Source organism: Coregonus lavaretus, assembly GCF_964263955.1.
Source record: "Coregonus lavaretus genome assembly, chromosome: 3".
Lineage (NCBI taxonomy): Eukaryota > Metazoa > Chordata > Actinopteri > Salmoniformes > Salmonidae > Coregonus > Coregonus lavaretus.
The window spans coordinates 42,977,579-42,993,605 of NC_139990.1; the positions used below are offsets into that span (position 1 = coordinate 42,977,579).

Sequence of the window (16,027 nt, forward strand, 5' to 3'; positions counted from 1 at the left end):
AACACATTGTATATCAAGTCCATCTGAAGGACTCAACTATTTCACATCTTGTTTGCTGTCTGCAATTTGCTAAATAAAAACGTTGAACATGTGAAAATAGAACGGTATTATTTTAAAACCCATCTCCCCCTCTGTCCCCCATGTGGCTCTCTAGGTCCTAGCTGGTGCCAGTTGTTAAAAGACAGCGGTCAGTCTGTGGTGGGTTATGAGCCGGCGTGCCAGGTGGATGGAAGGCTGTTCTCCCCGCTGCAGTGTGACCAGACAGACTGCTGGTGTGTGTCTCAGACAGACGGACAGGAGCTGCCTCAAACCAGGACCCCACGCAGCATGGGGAAGACCCCAGCCTGTGACAGTAAGTTTGGGGTAAATGTACTGGATGTTTAAAGATGGCTATAAGCGGGTTTTGTAAACACATACACTGTACATAAGCACACACACACACACAGGAAAGAGTTTAGTTGGCCCATAACAATATCCCATCTGTTACCAAAAGCTTATTCTAGCTGTACAAATAGAAAGACAAACACTTCATATAAAAAGTCACTATTTATTTACGCATCTCAGTAAAACTTTGTCTTCCGTCTATTTACCTGTATTCGCTCTGTCTCCAGGTCCCCAGTGTCCCTCTCCGTTCTCGGACATCATCGTTACCCACGGTGACGTGGTCTGTCGCTCTGACGTAATTGGTGGCCAGCAGAACTGTGACCTCATCTGTCACCTGGGTTACGAAAGCACCCTTCCTGTTAACATGCAGTTACTGTGTGACGTGGCGACCAGAGCCTGGGTGACAGAGGCCCCACTTCCTCAAGCCTGCCAGAGTAACTAACCACACACCACTTCAAACAAACCCCCCATATTCTGTCCGGCTGGCTCTCCCTCTCTCTGGCTCTGTAGAGTACAGATGTTTTATTATCCCTAAAATGCTATTTGTGTATATCTGTCTCTCTCTCTCTCCCTCTCTCTCTATCTGTCTCTCTCTATCTTACGTTCTCTCTCCCTCTCTCTTGTTCTCTCTCTCTCCGAGTGTATCTCTGGCTCTCTCTCAATTTCTGAATATTCAAACCGTATTGGGACTTCTGGTTTGCCTAGGAAATTCTCCCAAGCTTCCTGTTAAAAGCATATTAGAAGTAACTTGTGCCAAGCTTCACATGATCTAATTTAGCAGATGTGCATTTATCACAGTGTGTAGTCTAGCACAGAATGGCCAGACCTCCTGTCTGAAAAACAGGGTAATATGACGAATGCTCACTGGAGTTGACATGCAGACATAACAGTCATAGACTATCTAGTAGTGAAAATGTCCATCAAGGCTTTACATTTACATTTACGTCATTTAGCAGACGCTCTTATCCAGAGCGACTTACAAATAGGTGCATTCACCTTATAGCCAGTGGGATAACCACTTTACAATGTTATTTTTAAAAAAAAATGGGGGGGGGGGGGGGTGGGGGGTTGGATTAAAGGGGGGGGGGGGGGGGGGGTAGAAGGATTCCTTTATCCTATCCCAGGTATTCCTTAAAGAGGTGGGGTTTCAAATGTCTCCGGAAGGTGGTGAGTGACTCCGCTGTCCTGGCGTTGTGAGGGAGCTTGTTCCACCATTGGGGTGCCAGAGCAGCGAACAGTTTTGACTGGGCTGAGCGGGAACTATGCTTCCGCAGAGGTAGGGGAGCCAGCAGGCCAGAGGTGGATGAACGCAGTGCCCTCGTTTGGGTGTAGGGACTGATCAGAGCCTGAAGGTACGGAGGTGCCGTCCCCTCACAGCTCCGTAGGCAAGCACCATGGTCTTGTAGCAGATGCGAGCTTCAACTGGAAGCCAGTGGAGTGTGCAGAGGAGCGGGGTGACGTGAGAGAACTTGGGAAGGTTGAGCACCAGACGGGCTGCGGCATTCTGGATGAGTTGTAGGGGTTTAATGGCACAGGCAGGGAGCCCAGCCAACAGCGAGTTGCAGTAATCCAGACGGGAGATGACAAGTGCCTGGATTAGGACCTGTGCCGCTTCCTGTGTAAGGCAGGGTCGTACTCTCCAAATGTTGTAGAGCATGAACCTACAGGATCGGGTCACCGCCTTGATGTTAGCGGAGAACGACAGGGTGTTGTCCAGGGTCACGCCAAGGCTCTTCGCACTCTGGGAGGAGGACACAACGGAGTTGTCAACCGTGATGGCGAGATCATGGAACGGGCAGTCCTTCCCCGGGAGGAAGAGCAGCTCCGTCTTGCCGAGGTTCAGCTTGAGGTGGTGATCCGTCATCCATACTGATATGTCTGCCAGACATGCAGAGATGCGATTCGCCACCTGGTTATCAGAAGGGGGAAAGGAGAAGATTAGTTGTGTGTCGTCAGCGTAGCAATGATAGGAGAGGCCATGTGAGGATATGACAGAGCCAAGTGACTTGGTGTATAGCGAGAATAGGAGAGGGCCTAGAACTGAGCCCTGGGGGACACCAGTGGTGAGAGCACGTGGTGCGGAGACAGCTTCTCGCCACGCCACTTGGTAGGAGCGACCGGTCAGGTAGGATGCAATCCAAGAGTGAGCCGCGCCGGAGATGCCCAGCTCGGAGAGGGTGGAGAGGAGGATCTGATGGTTCACAGTATCAAAGGCAGCAGACAGGTCTAGAAGGACAAGAGCAGAGGAGAGAGAGTTAGCTTTAGCAGTGCGGAGAGCCTCTGTGACACAGAGAAGAGCAGTCTCAGTTGAATGACCAGTCTTGAAACCTGACTGGTTTGGATCAAGAAGGTCATTCTGAGAGAGATAGCAAGAGAGTTGGCTAAAGATGGCACGCTCAATAGTTTTGGAGAGAAAAGAAAGAAGGGATACTGGTCTGTAGTTGTTGACATCGGAGGGATCGAGTGTTGGTTTTTGAGAAGGGGTGCAACTCTCGCTCTCTTGAAGACGGAAGGGACATAGCCAGCGGTCAAGGATGAGTTGATCAGCGAGGTGAGGTAAGGGAGAAGGTCACCGGAGATGGTCTGGAGAAGAGAGGATGGGATAGGGTCAAGCGGGCAGGTTGTTGGGCGGCCTGCCGTCACAAGTCGCAAGATTTTATCTGGAGAGAGAGGGGAGAAAGAAGTCAAAGCATAGGGTAGGGCAGTGTGAGCAGGACCAGTAGTGTCATTTGACTTAACAAACGAGGATCGGATGTCGTCAACCTTCTTTTCAAAATGGTTGACGAAGTCATCCACAGAGAGGGAGGAGGGGGGGTGGGGATTCAGCAGGGAGGAGAATGTGGCAAAGAGCTTCCTAGGGTTAGAGGCGGATGCTTGGAATTTAGAGTGGTAGAAAGTGGCCTTAGCAGCAGAAACAGATGAATAAAATGTAGAGAGGAGGGAGTGAAAAGATGCCAGGTCTGCAGGGAGTCTAGTTTTCTTCCATTTCCGCTCAGCTGCCCGGAGCTCTGTTCTGTGAGCTCGCAATGAGTCATCAAGCCACGGAGCTGGAGGGGAGGACCGAGCCGGCCGGGAGGATAGGGGACATAGAGAGTCAAAGGATGCAGAAAGGGAGGAGAGGAGGGTTGAGGAGGCAGAATCAGGAGATTGGAGGGAGAAGGTTTGAGCAGAGGGAAGAGATGATAGGATGGAAGAGGAGAGAGTAGCGGGAGAGAGAGAGCGAAGGTTGCGACCGTGCATTACCATCTGTGTAGGGGCAGAGTGAGTAGTGTTGGAGGAGAGGGAGAGAGAAAAGGATACAAAGTAGTGGTCGGAGACTTGGAGGGGAGTTGCAGTGAGATTAGTAGAAGAACAGCATCTAGTAAAGATGAGGTCAAGCGTATTGCCTGCCTTGTGAGTAGGGGGGGACGGTGAGAGGGTGAGGTCAAAAGATGAGAGGAGTGGAAAGAAGGAGGCAGAGAGAAATAAGTCAAATGTAGACGTAGGGAGGTTGAAATCCCCCAGAACTGTGAGGGGTGAGCCATCCTCAGGAAAGGAACTTATCAAGGCGTCAAGCTCATTGATGAACTCTCCAAGGGAACCTGGAGGGCGATAGATGACAAGGATATTAAGCTTAAATGGGCTAGTGACTGTGACAGCATGTAATTCAAATGAGGAGATAGACAGATGGGTCAGGGGAATAATTGAGAATGTCCACTTGGGAGAGATGAGGATTCCTGTGCCACCACCCCGCTGACCAGATGCTCTCGGGGTATGCGAGAACACATGGTCAGACGAGGAGAGAGCAGCAGGAGTAGCAGTGTTTTCAGTGGTAATCCATGTTTCCGTCAGCGCCAAGAAGTCGAGGGACTGGAGGGTAGCATAGGCTGGGATGAAGTCTGCCTTGTTGGCAGCAGAACGGCCGTTCCAGAGGCTGCCTGAGACCTGGAACTCCACGTGGGTCGTGCGTGCAGGGACCACCAGGTTAGAGAGGCAGCAGCCACGCGGTGTGAGGCGTTTGTGTAGCCTGTGCGGAGAGGAGAGAACAGGGATAGGCAGAGGCATAGTTGACAGGCTGCAGCAGATGGCTACAATAATGCAGAGGAGATCGGAATAAAATGAACTAAACATCTGGGAAAGGAGAGAGCGGGGCCTCCCTCACCACAACTCCCAAATATAACTCTCCCAACTTCCACCTCAAACTATAATTGTTGTAAACTACAGCAGTTCAATGTTTTCTAGGAATAGGCTAACCTAGTTTATTCAGCTAGCTAACTAGGTGCAGTATTATTCCACGTCCGGGCACCTCGTCATAAGACGCCACAGCCAACTAGCATGCCGGTCTCCAGCAGCAGGGTTTAGCGCCAATACTCAGCCACAACAACCACCAGTGTATCAACACACAAGCAGATCTTTCGTGTCCGTGTCTAACGTTGTGGGTTAGTCCCGACAGCTTGAGCGAGTCCGTCGTCAACTTATTCAGCCAGTTAGTTAGCTAGAATAGTTAGCAAACTAGCTAGCCATTGCTTTCAGACAAAGAAGAACCCCTCCTTTCACGGCACGAACACACAGAGAGAGCCAAACTAACGTTAACTAGTCACCCATGTCCCGAATTCCTTGAGCGACTCGGGCTATCAATATGTAAAAAACAAAACACAAGTGTAGGTTATGACTTACCCCTAGCAGCTACTGTTAGCTAGCCAAGTGCAAAGCTAGCCACTGAATTGACTCAGCCAGTTCGCGTCTGTTCGCTCGGTCGTTCCAGCTATTGTTTACAAGTAGCTATCCAGGTTGCAACAAGCTTGCTAATTTTCAAGCACAGTAGCCACTTGCTACCTAACGTTAACGGTTCAGACAATGAGGTTAGAAAACAGCTGAATGGTAGGCAGTTATTGTATGTAATTATTGTAGGCAGCCAGCTAGCGTAATTACAGGCACTCTCAGGCGTGAAACAACTATACCGTTGCTAATAGCTACTCGCCAGCTAGTCCAGGTGGTGAGTTAGCTAGCTAGCTAGCTTCGTGCTACACCCGGCACCGCCGAATACAATACTAACCTACAATAATTACATACAACAACTACCTACAACAACCCACGATACCTACCTACAATACCTAACTACAATCTAAATACATAGTTTAAGCCTTACTCGACAAAGCCCAAGCTATGTATAAAGCCAAACTTACCCGACGCCAAGCTTAGCTTACCCGACGACCTCCTCCCAGCTCAGCTAGACCTTCGACTCAGGGTTATATTTATCGTGACTTGGCTGATTTGAGTGTATGTTAAAGGGAAGTTGTTTTGGGTGTGCTCCCTCAGTGTTCGGTTGTTGCTCATGTCTGACTGTTTACGTCTCTCTTGGACTAATGATGCTTCACACTGTAATCAGTGCTGTGTACAGTTTGATGGAATCACTACGTGTGTGGGGCAGGGCTTTAGTGTCTAGACTTCATGATGTCATGTCTCTGCCTGTCTCTATGTGTCTGTGTTCCAGGACTTCAGGTGCTGCAGACCGTCCAGACCTCTGTGGTGCTCCAGCTCGCCCTGACTCCGGGTCAGGAACCCTGCAGATCCTCCCTTCACTCCAGCCTGCAGATCTCTCTGCTCCACGACATGAGGGCCAAGGGCCTCTGCAGCCTGCAGGTTGGTGTGTTTGTGTGTCTGTGAGTGTGTGTGTGTGTGTGTCCCAATGTCTGCCATCTACTGTTGCAATAACAGATAGTGAAAACCATGTGCAACTTGCTTTGAATGGAAAGGTGCCTGCAGGTCATATTCCAGTACCACAGAACCTGAACTAATGCAAAACATATGCTGTTAGAAAAAAACAAGTACGTTAACTATAGATTTATTCATAAGCACTATAAACCCTCTAGCAGATATACATGCATGATTGATTGATTTAATAATATGCACTGTATTGATTTGCATATGACAGTTTTATACTACAGCTAGTTGTCTATAGTTGGCTAAGTAAGCCTTGTCCGAGCCAGAACTGTAGCGCAAGGCAGCTTGGTGCACAAGTACACCCACTGGACAGGACGCTAGTTGGCTAGCTAAAGATGGAGGATCTTAATTTGAGCCAGTTTGCTACAGCAGGAAAATAGTCCTGCAGCAACAGGAAATATGAATTATTATGTGTATTATAATTAATGAGCATTTTTGTAGGTTTTGATATATTTTTCATAAGGGAAAATTAAGTCTGAAAGTGGAAATTTCAAACTTCAGAAGCCTTTTTAAACCTCAAATACTCTACACGTTTAAAATGTCCTGCATTGCAGGAAAGTTCTCCTGCAACAGGGAGATTCAATTAAGATCCTACATCTGTACAGGTTGGCTGACTACTGTGTCTCTCCTGTTCTAGCTGACCTTCAGCTCTGTGTCAGTGTGTGATGAGTCGTCTGTCTCTGTGGAGTGTGTGGGGGAGGAAAGTCTCAGTGTTCAGGTCAGCTGGAAGGCTCTTCTCTCAGACCTTCCTGTCTCTGCTCTGCCTGACCTGCATGATGTAGGTAAGGAGCACAGACAATATTTATCAAATATTTCTCAATGAAAGCCGCAAATACTGTCTCACACCCCTTAAATATGTCTCAAAACTAGTTTATGCATTTTAAACTTTGACTTTGTCAAGTGTGTGTATATTTTATTGGAGGTGTGCCAAAGCGCCTTTTCATGTTTCATTTAATTGTAAAACAGAAGTATTTGTGGATTGTAAGTCATTAGTGAATCATCTATTTCCAGATGTGGTGCTCAGTAAGGACAGGCTGTTGGATGGGCTGCTAGGCCTGATGGGTAGTGAGCCCTACCGCTCCCTCTTGACCTCTGAACCCAGAGTCCTCTCTACCTCAGCACCCGGCTTCGGCTGCTCCCATGGCTACCAGCGTGTTGGGACAGGATGTGGTACGTCCTTATTACCTTTCCCACTAAAACACAACCTAGCCTGAACTACTGTGTATCAGGGAGATCAATCAAACAGTTCATATGAAATAAAACTGCATACTTACTGATTTGCTAAAAATCACTACCCTCTTGACAGCATTATTAATAACTGAATTTATACCACACACTCTTTTCTTCCTCCTCTCTCTCCCTCTCTCACTCTCCCTCCCTTTTTCCCTCTCTCCCTCTCGCTCTCTCTCTCTCTCGCTCCCTCGCTCTCTCTCGCTCTCTCTCTCTCCCGCTCCCTCGCTCTCTCTCGCTCTCTCTCTCTCCCGCTCCCTCGCTCTCTCCCGCTCCCTCGCTCTCTTTCGCTCTCTCGCTCTCTCCCTCGCTCTCTCTCGCTCCCTCGCTCTCTCTCGCTCTCTCTCCCGCTCCCTCGCTCTCTCTCGCTCTCTCTCCCGCTCCCTCTCGCTCTCTCTCCCGCTCCCTCGCTCTCTCTCGCTCTCTCTCCCGCTCCCTCTCTCTCCCGCTCCCTCGCTCTCCCTCGCTCTCTCTCCCGCTCCCTCGCTCTCTCTCGCTCTCTCTCTCTCTCTCTCTCTCTCTCTCTCTCTCTCTCTCTCTCTCTCTCTCTCTCTCTCTCTCTCCCCCCCCCCCCCATTATTAATAACTGAATTTATACCACACACTCTTTTCTTCCTCCTCTCTCTCCCTCTCTCACTCTCCCTCCCTTTTTCCCTCTCTCGCTCTCTCTCTCTCTCGCTCCCTCGCTCTCTCTCGCTCTCTCTCTCTCCCGCTCCCTCGCTCTCTCTCGCTCTCTCTCTCTCCCGCTCCCTCGCTCTCTCCCGCTCCCTCGCTCTCTTTCGCTCTCTCGCTCTCTCCCTCGCTCTCTCTCGCTCCCTCGCTCTCTCTCGCTCTCTCTCCCGCTCCCTCGCTCTCTCTCGCTCTCTCTCCCGCTCCCTCTCGCTCTCTCTCCCGCTCCCTCGCTCTCTCTCGCTCTCTCTCCCGCTCCCTCTCTCTCCCGCTCCCTCGCTCTCCCTCGCTCTCTCTCCCGCTCCCTCGCTCTCTCTCGCTCTCTCTCTCTCTCTCTCTCTCTCTCTCTCTCTCTCTCTCTCTCTCTCTCTCTCCCCCCCCCCCCCCCCATAGTGGTGTGTCCTGCGGGTACATTTTCCATTGGAGGTGTTTGTTCTCCCTGTCCTCAGGGCTCCTACCAAGACCAGGAGGGGACAGACTTCTGTACCATGTGTCCTAAAGGCACCTCCGCAAACGGAGCCTCCATTGCCACACACTGTGAGTGAGGAGATGGGAAACATGGAACACTTTGGGTTCCTTATTAACACTCGCTTTCTGTTGCTCAGCTCACCCGGTGTTAGAGAGGATTGGGGGAGTATATTTGACTTTATTATTATGTAGATCTATGATATTTATTAAGGTCTAGGACCATCGTCCTATCCCCTAACATAGGCAGCATAACTGCTCAATTCACTACTGTTGTGTATATGTGTGTTTTGTAATGTCCAGGTTTGACAGAGTGCCAGCGCAGTGGCCTGAGGTGTTCAGAGGGAGGGGACTTCCTGTCAGCCCAGCAGGACATCCAGACCAGGAGGTGGCGCTGTGTGACGTCCAGCGGAGAGCAGCTGGAGTGGACAACCTCTGGCCAGCCTCTGTCTGAGGGAGAATGTTCCGGTACGGTCTGGGCCAGCGTTTTAAGAACAAGGTGTATCTTGTATTGCTGCCCCAGAAAGTTCATGTATTGTCTCTGTGGACTGGAAACAAACAATAGTTTGAGCATGAAGGTCTTAGTCAGGTGACTCTGGTCTATTTGAGCTATTTTTATGGACCAGTGTTTTAACACATGGCTGAAACATCAACAGATACCTGAGTCACACTGTATGCATCCCAAATGGCACCCTCTATTTCCTATGTAGTGCACTACTTTTGACCAGGGCCCATTGGGCTGTGGTCAAAAGTAGTGTACTGTATAGGAAATAGGGTGCCAGTTGGAGCACTTCCTGTGATTCAGGTTCTGTCTCAGGATCCCTATAGAGAGACTAAACCTAAGAATTATGCTCAACAATGTTATTAGGATTTTAAGCACTGACAACTGAGGTTGAGTGTTTGTTTTTCAAACTTGTGTGTGACCTCTGTCAGTCAAGAGTTCAAAGTTGCATCCTTTCTTGTACTTTTTATTCAAAAAAAACTAAATGGAACAGATGGTCCAACTCATTTTACTCCAAGTGCTATATTTATACAGGACACGAATGACTGAAGTGCTAGAGCAATGTCAAGTTGTTGTGTAAGCAAGAGAAAAACACATTCAAAAACAAAAAAGGAATTTCTGAAGTTTGGCTATTTTTGTGTGTCAAGCCACATTCATTTCTTGGACTTCAGTTGTTGTCATAATATTTCCCTTTCTCCTTTTCAGTTCTGGGGAGGTTTGAGACAGTTCCCAGATCAGCGTTCTCTCTAGCAGCAGAAGACTATGTTGTCCTCAGCTCAGAGACATCAGACATGGCCATGGAGAACCAACTCAGGACGTGTGTGTCAGGTGAGGTCACTGTGAAAAGTTGATATAAAAAATTAAAAAAATGTTACCTTTCCATAATATAAGGATGTGTCACAAATGTCACCCGATTCCCTGTATAGTGTGCTACTTTTTACAACAGGCCTATGGACACTGGTCAAAGGTCATACACTATACAGGGATTCGGGTGCCATTTCGGACGCACTACAAGTGTTTATATACCAAAACCACTAGTGTAAAACATTGGTTATGTTTGTGTCAATCCCCAGCTTGTGCCCAGGTCCAGGCTTGTCTTTACGTTGTCCTATACACAGAAGAAGGACAAACTCACTGTGAACTCTACAGCACCGACGCTGCTAACATCCAGTGTGAAACCTCTGAGGAAGTATGGACGTCCACAATCTGTCTTTGTCTCCCACTACGCTATGGGCTCGTCACAAATGGCACCCTATTTCTTATATAGTGCGCTAGAAAGGGTGTAGGGTACCATTTGGGAAACAACCTATGCTATGTTATTCAGTTCTACACAGTGCTTTCATCAGGCATCACCCACACTGCTGGCTCTGGACAACTGATTCACACAACAGGAGATAGAAGAGGTTCCAGGGTCATTAGGGTTCATCTAATCAAATGAGGAACATGACTATAATCTCTCAGAAATGTTGTTATTGTATTATAGTAAATTATTCATTCCAGAACAAATCAACAACGAAATTGACATAATAGGTTTGATGTGTGGCGGCAGGTAGCTTAGTGGTTAAGAGCGTAGTGCCAGTAACCGAAAGGTCACTGGTTCTAATCCCCGAGCCGACTAGGTGAAAAATCTGTCGATGTGCCCTTGAGCAAGGCACTTAACCCTAATTGCTCCTGTAAGTCGCTCTGGATAAGAGCGTCTGCTAAATGACTAAAAAAAAAAAAAAAAAAAAATGTGTTCTAAACTGTTAGCTGTAACTGAAGTTGCAACTGCCGTTTCCATTTGATGTGTTATAACTTTTTCAAGTGTCCCTTTCCTTGTGATTCCCAGACCAAAGGGTTCCTGGGAAATCCAGGTGCTGATATGTTCCAGAGCCTGAGCTGTTCTCTGAAGGTGAACGGGGCTGACAGACAGAACGTCACGGTCATCAGGAAGAAAGGTTCAGTATGAGCTTGCTGTCCTCTTATAAAGTGACCACTGAAATTCACAACGTCCATCCACCTATTTGCGCTCCCCTCTCTTAGCAGTCCATGACGTCCTCTTTCTAACCCCCTCAATAGAATAAGGAAGTAATCTACTGTACAATCAGACATGAATCTATTTGTTTTTTTCCTGCTTCAAATGCAGCTGCTCTTACGGTATATTTCTCTACCAAACCATGAGAATCAGCCTCCCTCTGTGTCATAGGTCATGAATTCACCACTAAGGCCCAGAAGACCTTTGAAAGGCTGAGTTTCCGTAAGGCCAGTTCTGGTGTGTACCGTACAATGGTGTTTGCAGCTGAAGGAACCACTCTGACCGACGTCCATAGTTTCTGTCAGGATGAGTGTACCCGGAACACCTGCTGTGATGGCTTCATCCTCAACCAGAACGTTCTCAATGGAGGTAAAATGCTCTAGCCTGAATGTCAATTCCTTGTCATGCCAAGACATCAATGGAGTGGACCAGAGCACAAACTGACCAAGCTAAAAAGGCTATGCCATATGTGAAGACAGCATCCAGAACCACGTTGTGTAATGCTGCTTAGTGAGGAAGCATATAATATGCCATTTAGCAGACGCTTTTATCCAGGGGATCGAACCCACTACCCTGGCGTTACAAGCGCCATGCTCTACCAATTGAGCTACAGAGGACCACCACTTATAGATGCACTTATTGATTTTTAGCCAATTTCCAATAGATTGGATATTTAAGCAATAAGGCCCGGGGGGGTGTAGTATATGGCCATATATACCACGGCTAAGGGCTGTTCTTAGGGACGATGCAACATGGAGTGCCTGGACACAGCCCTTAGCCGTGGTATATTGGCCATATATTACAAACCCCTGAGGTGCCTTATTGCTATTATAAAATGGTTACCATCGTAATTAGAGCAGTAAAAATACATATTTTGTCATACCCGTGTACGGTCTGATATACCACAGCTGTCTCTCTCTCTCTCTCTCTCTCTCGCTCTCGCTCTCGCTCTCGCTCTCGCTCTCGCTCTCGCTCTCGCTCTCGCTCTCGCTCTCGCTCTCGCTCTCGCTCTCGCTCTCGCTCTCGCTCTCGCTCTATCTCTTCGTCCAGGTACCATTATGTGTGGTCTGCTGAGCTACCCAGACATGTTGCTATGCAGTGAGGCAGACTGGGACATGTCTGGCCTGGCCAAGGCTAGCAGAATCTGTGGGGCTGGAGTCACCTACAATAAACTGCAGAAACAGTTCCTCTTTAACTTTGGAGGACAAGACTTCACCATCAGTAAGGATATCTACCTAGACTATTACCGTAATATTTAAGGACAGTTTCCCAGACACAGATTTTAAGTCCTGGACTTAAAAGGAAGCTCAATGAAGAATCTCCATTGGAGAAAAGACTAGGCAGGAAACCTGCCTGTACAGTATAGGATGAATAGATCATCTTACTATACTCTATGTGGTTATGAAGTGTTACTGTACTCTGCAACTATGTGGTTATAAAGTGTTACTCTACTCTGTAACTATGTGGTTATGAAGTGTTACTCTACTCTGTAACTATGTGGTTATGAAGTGTTACTCTACTCTGTAACTGTGGTTATGAAGTGTTACTCTACTCTGTAACTGTGGTTATGAAGTGATTTAATGGTCAGTATGTTTCTCTTACAGCCGATACAGCTCTGCCAACATCAAGCAAGAACAAAACTGACTACCAGGCCACCATTATTGTGTTCCAAGGCATTTACCTCTGGAAAGGTATTATACATTTTATTCCTTATACAGATGTATAAAACAATGTACAGTACCAGTCAGTACAATTTTCTACTATGAAATAACACAAATGGAATCATGTAGTAACCAAAATAGTTTTCAACAAATCAAAATATATTTTATATTTCAGATTCTTCAAATAGCCACCCTTTGCCTTGATGACAGCTTTGCACACTCTTGGCATTTTCTTAACCAGCTTCATGAGGAATGCTTTTCCAACAGTCTTGAAGGAGTTCCCACATATGCTGAGCACTTGTTGGCTGCTTTTCCTTCACTCTGCGGTTCAACTCATCCCAAACCATCTCAATTGGGTTGAGGTCGGGGATTGTGGAGGCCAGGTCATCTGATGCAGAACTCCATCACTCTCCTTTTTGGTCAAATAGCCCTTACACAGCCTGGAGGTGTGTTTTGGGTCATTGTCCTGTTGAAAAACAAATGATAGTCCCACTAAGCGCAAACCAGATGGGATGGCGTATCGCTGCAGAACGCTGTGGTAGCCATGCTGGTTAAGTGTGCCTTGAATTCTAAATAAATCACAGACAGTGTCACCAGCAAAGCACCCCACACCATCACACCTCCTCCTCCATAATTCACAGTGGGAACCACACATGCAGAGATAATCCGTTCACGTACTGTCTCACAAAGACACGGCGGTTGGAACCAAAAATCTCAAATTTGGACTCATCAGACCAAAGGACAGATTTCCACCGGTCTAATGTCCATTGCTCGTGTTTCTTGGCCCAAGCAAGTCTCTTCTTATTATTGGTGTCCTTTAGTAGTGGTTTCTTTGCAGCAATTCAACCATGAAGGCCTGATTCACGCAGTCTCCTCTGAACAGTTGATGTTGAGATGTGTCTGTTACTTGAACTCTGAAGCATTTATTTGGGCTGCAATCTGAGGTACAGTTAATTGCCGATTTCTGAGGCTGGTAACTCTAATGAACTTATCCTCTGCAGCAGAGGTAACTCTGGGTCTTCCTTTCCTGTGGCGGTCGTCATGTGAGCCAGTTTCATCATAGCGCTTGATGGTTTTTGCGACTGCAGTTGAAGAAACTTTCAAAGTTCTTGAAGTTTTCCGTATTGACTGACCTTCATGTCTTAAAGTAATGATGGACTGTAGTTTCTCTTTGCTTATTTGAGCTTTTCTTGTCATAATATGGACTTGGTCTTTTACCAAATAGGGCTATCTTCTGTATACCAACCCTACCTTGTCACAACACAACTGATTGGCTCAAACGCATTAAGAAAGAAAGAAATTCCACAAATTAACTTTTAAGAAGGCACACCTGTTAATTGAAATGCATTCCAGGTGACTACCTCATGAAGCTGGTTGAGAGAATGCCAAGAGTGTGCAAAGCTGTCATCAATGCAAAGCGTGGCTATTTGAAGAATCTCAAATATAAAATATATTTTGATTTGTTTAACACTTTTTTGGTTACTAGATGATTCCATATGTGTTATTTCATGGTTTTGATGTCTTCACTATTATTCTACAATATAGAAAATAGTAAAAAAATTAAGAAAAACCCTTGAATGAGTAGGTGTGTCCAAACTTTTGACTGGTACTGTACTTCTGAATAAACATTACTGGATTGTCTTGACTTGTCTTGTTATCCTTCTCACATGCTAAAATTATCCATATTTCAGAGTCTGACATGACCACTCGTTCCAAGACCTCCCCAGCCTGTAGCAGTGTCCTCCCACAACAAGCCCCCAAAGTCCTTCTGTCAGGTTAGTTTAGCCTTCTTATCTCTACTAGAATTAGGGACAAAACCTAAACCAACTTTCTGTCACATCACATAGATGCAGTGAAGGAGACGTTTGTGTCCCTGGACAGCAGTGCTGTTGTTGTGGACTCTGAACGGGACATCCCCAGCCTGCAATACTGGATCTTCAAACATCAGTTCTCTGCACAGGAGGCTCAGCTGTGGTGTCTGAAACGTAGGATATATCAGCTTCATGTCTTGCCTGTTCCAAAAGCTATTCACGTTGAATTTCATACACTGAACATTGTAGTCGTTTTCCCACTACTATCATATCGCCTTAATCTTTAGCACGTCTATAATGTGAGTATCATGTGTTCGCTGTGTGTTTCAGGCTGTGAGGAGGAGGAGCTGTGTCACGTGGCTGATGTGAGAGATGAGAGCTCAGTGTACTTTACCTGCACACTGTACCCAGACACCCAGGTGTGTGGGGCCTACGACAAACCCCTGAGACAGGCCTGCAGCCCTGTGCTCCCCCAACAACCCCACACTGCTCACACCAAGAAGGGTGAGTCCTTATAACTCCAGCAAGCCCACACCTCACACACCAAGGGCGGTGAGTCCACAGAGATCCTATTAAGGTTCTGTAAGTAATTCTATGGATGAGTATTTATACTGTACATATGGGTTAAGGGAGGTTAGCCGAAGTACCCTGAAAGCAAATTAATGGTTAATTTAAGAGCCTTCTATTTAAAACATTTAGATAAATTACGTCACTTTACTCAGTTAGAAAAACAGCTACGGACTTGATATGCTACACAGGTTATTATCAATCAAAAACTATTATCGATCATCTGAACATGAAGCCCAACCATTACTAGTGTTGTCGTCGCGTCCTTCCCCTCTACTTGATAATGACTGGTGAAGTTGGAATCCCAGCAGCCTCGCTGTTTGTGATTCTAGGCTTGTTTTGGTCTTGTTGTTCCTAGCAACAGGTCAACAGGCTGTATATCAGAAGTTAGGACGACTGCCACTGCTAGGCTCTGGGTGGGTCCCAAATGGCACCCCATTTCCTATATAGTGTACTACTTTTGACCAGATCCCTATGGGGCCTAATCAAAAGTAGTGCACTTTAAAGGGAATAGGGTGCCATTTGAGACAGACTCTGTCACTTAGAAGAGGGAACAGAGAGGATGTTGTTAGATCGGGGAGATCACGCCTTTGATCGAGAGAGAAAAAAGTCCTTATTTAGGTTGCATCCCAAATGGCACCCTATTCCCTATATAATGCACTACTTTTGACCTGGGCTCATATGGCTCTCATTAAAACTACTGCATTATGTACGGAATAGATTGCCATTTGGGACACAGGCTTACACTTGAGCAGCTCTGCGGTTGAGAAAGTAGACCTGTGAGTAATGACGGTATCGTGATCCTGCTCGGGCTCAAACGACAGCAGGCTGCCTTTCCAAGGTTACACAAACCAGGTTGTCCATTTAGTTGCTGTTGAAAGGAACCACTCTTCTCTGTTGAGGGTACTGTCTATTGCTGTTATCTCTCAACTTGTGTGAATTGGCAAGTTGACAAAATACAGTTTTTAAGGTTTCCTGTCTGTGTTTATGTGCATAATGCATACCACTAACAGAGCAGCAC

At 46.9% G+C, this 16,027-nt stretch overlaps 1 protein-coding gene across 1 annotated transcript in view; it reads left to right on the forward strand.

The window, feature by feature from the left end:
* Positions 1 to 16,027, forward strand: part of tg (thyroglobulin) — a gene marked incomplete at both ends in the record, with an annotated part of 78,180 nt that overhangs the window by 12,399 nt on the left and 49,754 nt on the right. The window contains 15 exons of the mRNA XM_084157585.1: positions 155 to 352; positions 612 to 818; positions 5,858 to 6,006; positions 6,725 to 6,869; positions 7,099 to 7,257; positions 8,380 to 8,523; positions 8,755 to 8,919; positions 9,659 to 9,781; positions 10,027 to 10,142; positions 10,782 to 10,890; positions 11,139 to 11,336; positions 12,018 to 12,188; positions 12,572 to 12,658; positions 14,476 to 14,613; positions 14,770 to 14,943. Coding sequence (XP_084013711.1) covers positions 155 to 352; positions 612 to 818; positions 5,858 to 6,006; positions 6,725 to 6,869; positions 7,099 to 7,257; positions 8,380 to 8,523; positions 8,755 to 8,919; positions 9,659 to 9,781; positions 10,027 to 10,142; positions 10,782 to 10,890; positions 11,139 to 11,336; positions 12,018 to 12,188; positions 12,572 to 12,658; positions 14,476 to 14,613; positions 14,770 to 14,943 — 2,283 coding nt within the window. The remainder of the gene's footprint in view (positions 1 to 154; positions 353 to 611; positions 819 to 5,857; positions 6,007 to 6,724; positions 6,870 to 7,098; positions 7,258 to 8,379; positions 8,524 to 8,754; positions 8,920 to 9,658; positions 9,782 to 10,026; positions 10,143 to 10,781; positions 10,891 to 11,138; positions 11,337 to 12,017; positions 12,189 to 12,571; positions 12,659 to 14,475; positions 14,614 to 14,769; positions 14,944 to 16,027) is intronic.